Source organism: Perognathus longimembris, chromosome 14, assembly GCF_023159225.1.
Source record: "Perognathus longimembris pacificus isolate PPM17 chromosome 14, ASM2315922v1, whole genome shotgun sequence".
Classification (NCBI taxonomy): domain Eukaryota; kingdom Metazoa; phylum Chordata; class Mammalia; order Rodentia; family Heteromyidae; genus Perognathus; species Perognathus longimembris.
In genome coordinates, this window is record NC_063174.1 from 53,208,829 (window position 1) to 53,221,117 (window position 12,289).

Here is a 12,289-nt window from a genome sequence, read left to right on the forward strand (position 1 = left end):
CCTCAGACAAGTAGATGGGAGAGAGGTGTAAAACCAGTCACATGCCTGTTCCCGCCTCATGCCAGATGCTGCTAACACTAACTGCCAATATTCAATAAATGTCACTGCGTGAATGATCTAATTACTCAACTGTGACCCAGGAAATACAGAAGTCCTTAAATTGTCTGGCTTATCTAACTGCTGTATTGGCATGCCATTCATAGGATCATGAGGAAAAACAATATATGTACACACACATACACACAAACACACACACACACAGAGTTTTCCCAGTTAGCCCAAAGCTAGGAAAGGTCTTGATGGGTCTTCAAATATTCAGAGTACTGTCCAGGACAGATAGCATCAGAATCTTCTGGGAGCTTATAAGAAATGGAATCTCCATATTGTCCACTCACTCTCAACCCACTGAGTCAGAGCCTGTACAGTCAGATCCCAGTCCTCCATCCCGTACACCGTCAGATCCCAGTCCTCCATCCCATACACCATCAGATCCCAGTCCTCCATCCCGTACACAGTCAGATCCCAGTCCTCCATCCCGTACACAGTCAGATCCCAGTCCTCCATCCCGTACACAGTCAGATCCCAGTCCTCCATCCCGTACACAGTCAGATCCCAGTCCTCCATCCCGTACACAGTCAGATCCCAGTCCTCCATCCCGTACACAGTCAGATCCCAGTCCTCCATCCCGTACACAGTCAGATCCCAGTCCTCCATCCCGTACACCGTCAGATCCCAGTCCTCCATCCCGTACACAGTCAGATCCCAGTCCTCCATCCCGTACACAGTCAGATCCCAGTCCTCCATCCCGTACACCGTCAGATCCCAGTCCTCCATCCCGTACACAGTCAGATCCCAGTCCTCTATCCCGTACACCGTCAGATCCCAGTCCTCCATCCCGTACACAGTCAGATCCCAGTCCTCTATCCCGTACACAGTCAGATCCCAGTCCTCCATCCCGTACACAGTCAGATCCCAGTCCTCCATCCCGTACACCGTCAGATCCTAGTCCTTTATCCAGTTCATTACTCTTTGTCCCATGGAGGATGGCTGGGCAATGGTCTGACTTAAAAAGAAAAAGACCTCTAAAGAAGAGCTCCTTTATCCCTCACGTTTAGGAATTTATTTCATATACACATAAACACATATGTATATTTACGTATATGTTTATATACATATGTATATGTAATTATATGTATGTTTTGTTTTTTTAGTTGCATTCTTGGTATGCTATCCAAGCTGGTCCTGAACTCTTGGGCATAAAGCTCTCCCTCTGAGGAACTGGGATTACAGGTGTGTACCACCACGCCTGGTTCCAGAGGAACATTCAGGATGTATTCTGTTGCTAAGCTCAGTGGGAATCCTGAGAAGGCATGTCCATGAAGCTCACAGCTGTGGTCCAGAACTGGGGGCTGTGCTTCCTTTCAGGGGTACGTCCCCTGGCCACTTTCTGAGGGCTATTCTGGAACCCTGCCCTGGGTGTGACGCATCTCCAGTGAGTGTCTATGGTGCCAAGGCAGGGGGCACCATTCATCAAGGCACCCACACCCGCGTCCTCCTGGAGTCTGCAGAGCACTGTGCCCGTGTTCCCTAACGCGCGGTCCCCTCCCAGGGAAGACTTGAACAGCAGCAACTGCTCTGGGAGAAGACGCAGCCAGTGCGGGCCCCTGGGGGGCCCATCAGCCTTCCTCCCCATCGGGCCTGACTCTCAGTAAGCGAGGGGGCCGCACGGCCACCCCAGACACTCAGGTCTACTGGCTTAGGAAATCAAGACCACATTTACACAGCGAAACAGAGCGTCGTGTGGCCCAAGTACCCGGAGGTGCTGGGTAGAGATGTCTCTTCCTTCAGGGCCTCGCAGCCCCCTAGCTGCCCGTGAGAGGCCGTGGGTGAGGTGGAGCTGGGGACGCGCATGTGCAAGCTAGCTGCCCCCCCCCCCCCCTTGGCAACCTAACGCTGGCTTCTCTTTGAGATAGGCAGGAACTCCTGCCAGTGCCCGGATCAGTTACATTTTGCCTCTCGTTTCAGTCAAAGTGTCAACAATCTGGAATACGCCCCCATCGTTCTAGCTGTATTTTTAGAACAAACAAACAACTGACATCTTTAGCTGGAATAAATCACCTCAAGACACCCCAGTTTGGCTTGTGTTGGTTCCTGCTTCAGTTATTGATCTCGTTTCTAATTAGCATGGTGGAGCCAGCCCCTAAGGGGCCAGTGACCTGGGCAGGTTGGGCTGACAGCCCTGGAATGGCGCTGCCCGCGTCTCACTGGCATCTGACTAAAGGGAGTACAGGGCTGGGCACAACACGACAGTCCGCAGAGAAGGTGCTGCTTCCTAAAGGTGGGGACCAAGCGAGAGGGAGGAAAAGAAGCTGCCCTTGGGCTTGGTGAAGGAGCTGGTGAGTAAGAGCCTACCACAGAGACCACAGGGTCAGGTCAGATTTTAAGAAAGGCAAAATGGGCGGGAGAAACGAAGCGGACACGCGCCTGGCTACGGCCCAGGGCCCAGAGTTCCGGCAGCTCATGGCACTCGAATTAGTCATGTTTGCGGCATGCCAAGCACTGCACTAGGGGCTGGGGACCCAGAGGTTTCCAGGAAATGAGCTGTACAGCTTCCCAAGATGACATTCCATACTTGGAATTGTTGAATGACTCCTCTAGGAGAACTTGGGAGATCTTGGAAAGAAAAAGTATGAAACTAGACTTTCCAGATGCCACGGCTGGAGCCTGGCTTTCGGGTGGGTCTTGTCCCAGTTCCCTTCCTGCCCCAGCGTGGCCTCTCTCCCCACTGCGTGCCCTTCCAAACCCAGGGCAGCCAACTTGAGCTGCTCACACACTTGTGGGGAGATGTTCTCCTGGGCATAATCAGGAAAAAACAAACGCACAAAATAACCTACAGAAGAGTGAGTTTTCTGGAAAAGAAACAAGACACTCCATGAGGACTTTAAAGTGAGGATCAAAGAGCCACCTATGTGCCTAGTACTGACTGGCTGGGAGGAAGTAGCCAGAAAGGTTTGGGCAATACCAATCCCCACCCAAGGAACGGCAGGACATCGAGCCTCCTATGAGCAAACTTGACGACAAATATGCTTCTCTACTTCTCCTTTTCCAGCCCTGTTTCAGAAACCCACTTTTCATTTTCCAAGCCATTTCCCCCTGCCTTTTGGGTATTCTGTCTTGACAAGCGCCAAGCATCCACACTTCCTGCTGTTCTTGCACAGGCTCAGAGCAGCACAGGAAGATGACATAGACAGAGGCTGTGTACTGGTGAGTCCATCCTGAAGAAGGTGGAAGAGGTCCAGTGCCGGAGAGCTTCCAGGGAGAAGGGACCCCGGTAATCTAGTTTTCACTTTCTGGGAATACACATCAACCATAAGAAAGTGTTTTTTTAAGGAAATGTAGTAAGTAGATATGTAATATACACACATATACATATATATGCTATAAAATTTGCATGTCCAGTTCAGTGACCATTGTGCAGTCATTTTGACCATCAATCACAGATCACAACTTGTTTCACCCATCCAACTGCCTTGTGCATTTCCAAACCAAGCTCTAAGCTCTTTTCTCCTATTATTGTGGAAGTTGGTTTTAAACAAACTACTGGTACCACTGAATCCTGCTCACATTGCTCTGTGGTGTCTTCCAGGCTCTGCCATTGTCCTTTTCCACAGAGCCCCTCCCCACTTTGTATTCTAGAGACTAGCATTCCTGGGCTGGGCCCTGTGACTCATCCCTCCTCTGGGTTCAGTGGACCAGCTTTTTATCACATGCAAATTTGATGGGCACCTTCATTACTTCATCACCCAGTTCAGACATAAGGAGCCCACAACAGCTGGCCTCTTAGTAATCACTGACAGCGCATTGCTCAAGAGATGTTTAGCTTACACTTTGTTTCTTTTACAGACTGCTTAAGTCAGAGTGAGAAAGAGACACTGTCTCACTTGCCAAGTAATGATTAAAACAACAACAACACCAAACAGATCTATATTCCACTTAAGGAAAAGATGACCTCACCTATGTTTTCTAGTTTATTGATGAGACCAGCAGGGGAGAAGGCATACAAGTCCTGCTCACATGGACTGTAAGTTCCAAGACAGCAGAGGGTCTGTCTGCTTCACAGAGCTATCCCCACTACCTAGAAGATGGCAGGAAGCCAATGATTCCAAGGCATTAGGAGTTCTGAGCACACGTGCCAAGGCCAGGCTGCCTGAGTTCAAGTCATGGCTCTGCTGCTTTCTGGGTATGGGTTCTTGGGCAAAAGACTCAACTTCTCTGCACCTCCACTTTCTCATCTGTAAAATAAGGATGCTACTGCTTCATTCAGATTGTTCTTGCAAGAATTAAATTAGTTCCATGAAGTGCCTGTCATAAGGCAGCACATAAATGCCAGCTGTTGTTACATAAAAGACTGGCTAAATGCATGTTTACCTGGCCACATCTTGCCTTAGATTTAGTTTCTACCATGTGAAAAGCAACGTAGTTGTCTGACAAAATCCGTTTCCTCATGTATGAGAGCTGAAGAGCACAGACAGGAATATATTTTAGGAGGGCTGTGTTCTTCCAGTCAGGTGTCAAATGATTTGTTTTAATATCTTCTGAATCATGGTGGTGGGTCAAAACACAATTAAAAGAGTTGTTCAAACAGGAAAAAGTGAAAACTCAGCTAAAAATCTCCTGGAAGCTGGGTATGGTGGCACATACTTATAATCCCAGCTAAGGAGGAGGAGGATGCAGGTGGATTTGGAGTCGGAGACTGACCCAGGAAAAGATAGACTATCTGAAAAACAAAGCCTAAAACATAAAGGGCTGGGGGTGTGTGGCTCAGGAGGTAGAGTGCTTGCTTAGCTTTGGCTAGGTTTAATCCCCCTCAGGCCTGAAGCACACAAACAAAGCAAACAATCTATGGGACAATTACATAATCAGAATCTGACTCAGGGCAAGAAGTGCACAGCCTGATGGCTTCCTCTGGCAGCCACTGTAAGGCTTGCTGAATGAGAACACTAACATTTAATAACACGGAAGTCTCCAACGCCACCCTGAGTATGATAAGACCTGATCCACATTCAAAGACAAGCACACCAAGCTGCCACTTCTCATCTTCACCTTTTATCTCCAAATGAATTTCAGGGGCAGAGATCAAGTCTGAGGTTTGATCAAAGCCCTGGCCCACAGTCAGCCTCCCTGTTTATGGGAAACAAGTTCTCCCAATGTCACCTGGCACCCGCTTCTACCTTTTAGGGCCAATATGGAAAATTACTCAGTAAAATGTATTCATCAAGGGACGTTCCTACCAAGCTGCATTGCAGAAAGGAAGACCAGGGCTCATATACCAAGTACACGAAGACAAATGAATCTATCAGAATTCATGATCATTGTTCAACATAAAAAATGAATATACTATCAAATTCTGTTTTGGAGGAAACTGTGCGATATTACCATTAGTATGCCGGGAGCTAACACTAGCTTTTCGTCCTTTTATTCAGATATTTAATTGTTCCAGGGCTTAAAAGTTTCTTCACTGAGAAGGGCAGTAGATTTAGGAGACTATGATAATTACAAATTCAACCATGTCACTAGTGATACTAAATGTGACTGAACCAAACACCTGACACAAAAGGTCAGAACAACAACAACCACCACCAAGATGCAACTATAGGCTATCTACAAAGAAGCAGTAATATTTAAAACAATAATGACAGAGAACTTTCTAGAAATGATAAACAGGGTCAATACCACCTGCAGTTTTTAAAAGCCCAAAGATACCCAAGCAGGACCTCCCCATCTTAGATGAGATAATCTGAAAACATAATACGTCAGCAACTATGGCAATTAATACAGCCAGAGAGAAAAGACAGATGGCATTATGAATCACAATTAAACAAACAATTGACTTTTCAATGACTACAAAAAAGAGCGAGACACTTGGGCTATTAGAACAGGTTTGAGCCCAGAACAGTAAATCTACTTTGAAAGTCATTTTTAGACACAAATGAGGAGGTTTGTAAGCAAGGGACCCTCACTATAAGACCCTCACTGAAAGACCTGCACTAGCATAAAATTATTCGTATAGCCACAAAACAACAGCCATTGAGGCAGAATGTTCCCATCTGTAAAGAAAAAAATATATAGAATAAGAACATACTATAGAAGAAGGCAAGTTCCTGCTGCCTATGGCTCACGCCGATAATCCTAGCTACTCGGGAGGCTGAGATCTGAGGATCACAATTAGAAGCCAGCCCCAACAATCTCTTACCTCCAGTTAGCCACCAAAAAAGCCTGAAATGGACCTGTAGTTTAAGTAGTAAAACATGAACCTTGAGCAAAAATTTCAGGCCTTGAGTTCAAGCCCCAGAACGAGCACAAAAATAGATAGATAGATGAAGTAAAGGTAGAAAAGGATAAGACAAGATGAAAATGGAGGTTAAAGACAAAGCTCAAATGAAGTAGTAGAGCTATAAGCCACTCAGTATTGACAAAAAAGAAATGAACTTAAGTGTTACAGCTAAGACTGTCAACGTGAGTTAAAATTCAGCTATATATAGTGAGCAATATATCAAACACACATACATATGAATAGGTATAAAAATTCAAAGAGGATAGGAGATAGTCCAAGACTATAAATATACATAGGCATACACACACACACACACACACACACACACACACACACACACACAGAGACATATGTATATGACTGTGGACTAGACTAAGGCAAAATCTTTGTCTTAACATCTTAATGACAAAGGGTTGAGTATACCAGGAAAATACACCAGTGCTAAATTTGTATGCATGTAAAAGCCTGGCTTGAAATCACACAAAGCAAAAACTGACTTAAATATGTGGTGAAAAAGGCTACGTTGCCAACCCAGTAGAATATTTCAACATACATCCTCTTGGTAATTGATAGATTGCATGGACCACAAAGTCAGAATAAAGAAGATCTGAACAGTATGGCTTATAGGAAAACATATATCAAACTCAACTCAACAATCAACTCAACAAATGCAGAAAGCATTCTTTCTAAGCACACAGGGAATATTTACAGGATGCGACCCCATGCTGAGCCATAAAACAAGTCCAACACATTTCAAAGCTACATGATTACAGTACTAAAATGCAATTCAAAGGCTTTAAAACCCCATAATAAAATTCAGCTGCAACATCTTAAAAATTCAACCTATAAATACACAATTCTAAAGAAATTAGTAGGCCAAATGAGAACAATAGGCATATTGAAAGTATTAAGAACTGAACAATAATAAAAACTTCACATATTGAAACCTGTAGTTTATAGCTAAATTAATGTTTAGAGGGTTTTTTGGTCTTAAATATTTAGGTCTGAGGATAAGAAAGGCCAAATATTAATGAACTAAACATGCAGAACAAACTCAAAGAAAATGGAAGGCAAGAAATAAAGAACAGGAATTAATGAAAAGAAAGTCAACCAACAATTGAGTTAATAGAAAAAAAGCTACTGGTTCTTTGAAAAGATGAGTGTAATGAATAAGTATCTAGCAGACTGCCCAATGAAATAATGTCAGGAATGAAAAAGAAGACAACTGTAGCTACTGTAGATATGGCGATAAGTAAATAAAACATAGTAAGAACAACTTCACACCAACAAGCTCAAAATTTAGATGATATAGACATTTGCTGAATGTATACTTTATAGGTTCCTCATAAGATGCTTCATAAAGAAAGCTCAGAGAAAGTAGAACATTTCTTATAGTCGTTTAAGAAGCAGCAGAAGTCTCATAGGAAAACAAAAAGATCAGCTCCACATAGTTTTATGGGTGAATTCTACTTAAATTTAATATTCAAGGAACAAATGGTTCTAACCTACACTCTCTCACTCTCTCTCTCTCTCTCTCTCTTTCTCCAGATCACTTTATAAGGCTAACCTAAGCTGAATGTTAAAAGCTAATAAGGTATAAGGACAAATAACCTTTTAAGCCTATGTCGCATGCAAACACGAAGTTCTTTTCAACATTAGTAAAGACAGCTTGGCACTATTGCAACATTGGCAACATTAGTAAAGACAGCTTGGCACCATTGCACCTGTAATCATGAAGACTGAAGTTTGAGGTGAGCCCTGGCAGAAAAGTTCACGCCAGCCCCTCTCAACTGAGAGCGAGACAGAGCGGCACATGCCTGTTATCCTAGCTAGGACAGGCAACCTTAAATAGGCAGACATTCCAGGTGCGTCCAGGTGAAGTTAGTGTGGGGCTATCTAAAGAATAAAGTAAAACCCAAAGGGTTGAGGACCTGGCTTATTGGCAATCCCCAGTTGAATTCCCAGTCTCCCCAAAACAAATACCCCTCCTCCCCAGGCAATGAACGTATAAAGAGAAAGGCTCGTGGTGGCTTATGGTTCCGGAAGTTGCAGTCCAAGCTCAAGTGGCCGCATCATTTTGGACCTCTAACAATAGCAGCGCATCCTGCCGGGGGCTCAGAGTGGAGTACACCACCCACCCCATGAACCAGGAAGTGAAAGAAGGAAACAAAAGCAGGGATGAGCGGGGGAGGGGGAGGCCACTCTCACCTGAGCAAAGCAAGAGGATAAGTGGGGCCACCCCAAACAGTGACCTAAGCAAAACAAGAGGATGAGTAGGATCACCCCCTTCCTTCCCCACAGTGGCCTAAGGACCCTCACTAGGCTCCACCACGCTGAGGACCAAGCCTTCAACATATGGGCCTTTGGGGGTCACTCATCCAAACCAGAGCGGAGGGTGTATGGTGTGGATATGGTCCAAGTGTGTCTAAGCGTGGTCCTCCATGTGGTGATGTTGGGCGTGTGCGGCTGGAGTAAGGTAACCGGGTCATTAGGAGCTTTGCCTCTGAAGTAACCAATGGAATTCTGATCTTGGTTCTGGCAAGAACAGGCTGTTATGAAAGAGCAAGGCTGGCTCCTCCCGCTCTCTGGCTTCTTGTCTCTCAGGTGACTTCACCCCCTTGCACGCGTTCCCTCCAAGATGCCATCTATGGTGATGTGATGTGATGTGATGCGGCCAGAGCTGAAGGTGGCACTACGCTCTTGAAACTCCAGGTGTGATCTAAATAAACCTCTTTTTCTCTACGCATGCTAACCCACCTTCAGATGTTTTGTTACAGCCACGGAAAACAGCGGGATACAGGTGGGGAATGCTGGAGGATCGGCTGTTCCCATGAGAGCCCTCGGCTGTCCTGCTTGGAAACCGGTCAAGCGATGAACACGGCCAACCCTAACGGGGAAGGATGTTTACTTCCACAGAGCAATTCGTGATGAAACATCCTGGGTAGCGCTGGCACCACCGCAGGAGGCGTGGCTTACGGGCTTCGGATGTCTAGAGTTCCGTTGGGGGCAAACGCGCCACCAGCAGGCAGACAGCTCCGCCTGGCTGGGAGGGTGCCCACTCGTTTCTGTTTAGGTCGCTGTTGACGTGTTTTGCCTAGGTCGGGATCCACTAACGACACGTGGCCTCAACTTTTAATTAGTATGCTCGGGAACAAGCTTCCCATCACAAAGGAAGAAATACAGATATTTAAAAATCCAAGCAGTCATTGGCTTGTCTCAGACCTGCTGCCATATGCTTTTGCTTTTTCCAGCTTAGGACTCAACATTAAAATAACAGGCCTGCATTCCTCAAATATCTCCACTGCTGTTCCTTCGTGGACTCCTGGAAAAGGCTGTCAGCTGCTGTCAGGAGGTACTGGCAGACCAGCCACCCCTGTTTACTGCCTGCGGGGTGGGGTGGCTACTGGGCTAATGTACCCCTCACCACCATATGGTAGGCTGTGGAAGCAAGAGCCACACCCTGGAGTCCAACATCTAAGGCAGTGTGTGCGTGCACACACCTGAGGACCCTTGTGCCAGCGGTGGGAAGCAAGAAATGCTTTGTTGTTTTGTTTTTACTACTGGAACTTGAACTCAGGGCCTTGTGTTCTTTACTCTGCTTTGTCGCTCATGGCTGGCACTACACCACTTGAGAAACACCTGGCTTTTTACTGGTTACTTAGAGATGGAATCTCGTTAACTTGTCTACCTGGGCTGGCTTTGAGCATTGATTCTCCAGGTCTCAGCCTTTTGAGTAGGTATAAGCCACTGGCACCCAGCAAGAACAGATTTTTTAAAAAAGTAATTTAGTCATCTTAAGGTTGCATAGGTTAAACATCTTGGAAGGAAACACAGAAATAGACAGGTGTACAAAACATTAAGTTAGAGATCCGCCAGAAGTAAACACCGCAGTGAAATTCAGCCTGCATCAAGAGCTGAGCCTCCAACAGAAAGCTCCTGTCAGGAAGTTTCATAATAAGAATTTCTCGATGGGGAGAAGAGAAATGCCCTTTTCACTTGAAGACAAAGAAACGTCTGTAATGAAAATGTGTGAACCGGTTTTCCACAGAGAGCTGCTGAACAGCACTGATGAAAAACACAGTGAGGTGAAGAGGTGGAGAAATCAAGCCAAGGCTGACCCACTTACAAGCTGCCACTGCAATCGCTTCAGAACGCGAAGGAGGCTACCAGAACCACCTTCCACATCCCTCCCGCCTCCCCTCAGCCCATCACTGGCTCTCCATAAACCACAGAGACAATCAGAACCTTCCAGCCTGCAGGAGGCATTACTATTTCTGGCTTCTGTGTGCTGGTTACTTAGCTACCACTGAGGACAAGAGGGTAACCCAGTAGCCCAAGGCAATGCTTTACACAAAGCCTGAACTATCAGACATGGGTTCCAAACGCATGGGTTCAACAAACGTGTGAGTCAGAGGGAAGATGTGAAGACAGGCAATTCAAGCATATGACAATTCTTAGAGCATGGGCAAATACTGATTGACTTATATTTAAGGAATTTTATTTCCTAGAGAATAAAACTAAGGTTCAAAGGTTGACTCAAGTTGCCCACAGTAACGGAACAAGCAGGTAACACAGCTTCTCAAATTGCAGCCACAAAAGTTTTACAGAATTTTTTTGTCACATCCAAGTATATTGGAATTAGTATTGACTTCATATTTTCCTAGAGGTTCTTAGTCTTCCCCTGGATCAAAATCTCCCATGAAATCTCCTATTGATAGACAAGTTTGTTCTTTTTCACATATGCATTAAAAGATGTATCTATCAAAAATCATTCTGTATGCTCCGAAGGTACACACCAGGAAAGAAGGGAAGTAGTTTAGCAAGTGAAATATATATATGCCAGAGTAAAGGAGATTCTGAGTTATTTCAGGATAGCCATAAAAACTTACATTCGACAGGCTGGAAGGAGGAGCGGGGAAGAGGTACATGTAATAACTTTGCAGTGAGGTGCACTTACATAAAGTTCTCTGGATACTCGCTCAGGGCCATGTCGATAATGTTGAGGGCGTCATGATAATGCTTTTGTGCTGACAGGAGGAGGGCGAGGAGGTGCAGGCTGTTGGCATCATCGCCTTGAAGCTGGAGAGCCTGGCGGACGTACCCGAGGGCCTCTGGTATCTAGTTTAGAGCAAAATCAAAAGGTGCCTTTAGACACACACACACACACACACACACACACACACACACACACACACAGTCGTGTAACAAAGAAGTCACTGCCTCTGTAAAGGCCGGAAATGATTTTGCTTTGTGCCACATCCACATTTTAAGCCAGGCCATCTCAGCAATCCCTGGGTAGAAACAGGCTCACTTCCAGCCAGAGGACTGGTAACGCTGTATCAGAGACTCTTTTCTCTACCAAACTGCCAATTCCCGATCTTTTACTTCTCTCTTAAATAAATACTTTCCTTTCCCTCTCCCCCCAAATACATCTCCTTTGGATTATGTTCTTTACAATTTCACTGTAAATAGACACAATTAGCAGTAGTTCTTAGTGGAATGAAACTACTTTGTTGAACTGTTCTTTTCAAAGGCATTATAGAAACTAAAGTAATAAAAACCTTGAATAGAACTTTCCAAGTGATGTTTGGATCTCTGTTGGACATGAAGGAAATATACAAACAAATAAAGGCCACACAGTTCCAAACTAGGACCCAAAAAATAACTGGATCCCAAGACATAAATGATAATGCCACAATCAAAGTGGTATTACAAAGTAGCATTGCCTCCAAATTCAAGCAGGACCAGAAACAACCTTAATCTCTCACTATAACAGCGGTACAGAACATTCTTCAAAGCCACCCCTCACACAGAGTTGATAAAATGCGTACACGGTGGCTATTTGAATAGCCTAGATTCCACGCGGCTTTAACAGCAGCCAAGGGGAAAGAGAGCTGGGAAGAGAAGCGTTCTGACACATCAACCCCAGAGACTCTGCCCGCTCCGGCCTCAGAT

General features: G+C 45.3%; 1 protein-coding gene across 4 annotated transcripts in view; it reads right to left on the reverse strand.

Moving 5' to 3' along the window:
* The window catches only part of Ttc7b (tetratricopeptide repeat domain 7B), a 213,800-nt gene that overhangs the window by 84,109 nt on the left and 117,402 nt on the right, over positions 1-12,289 (reverse strand). For all 4 annotated transcript variants that reach the window (XM_048362268.1, XM_048362269.1, XM_048362270.1 and 1 more), the window contains exon 15: positions 11,292-11,452. In XM_048362268.1, the coding sequence (XP_048218225.1) occupies positions 11,292-11,452 (161 nt within the window). The remainder of the gene's footprint in view (positions 1-11,291; positions 11,453-12,289) is intronic.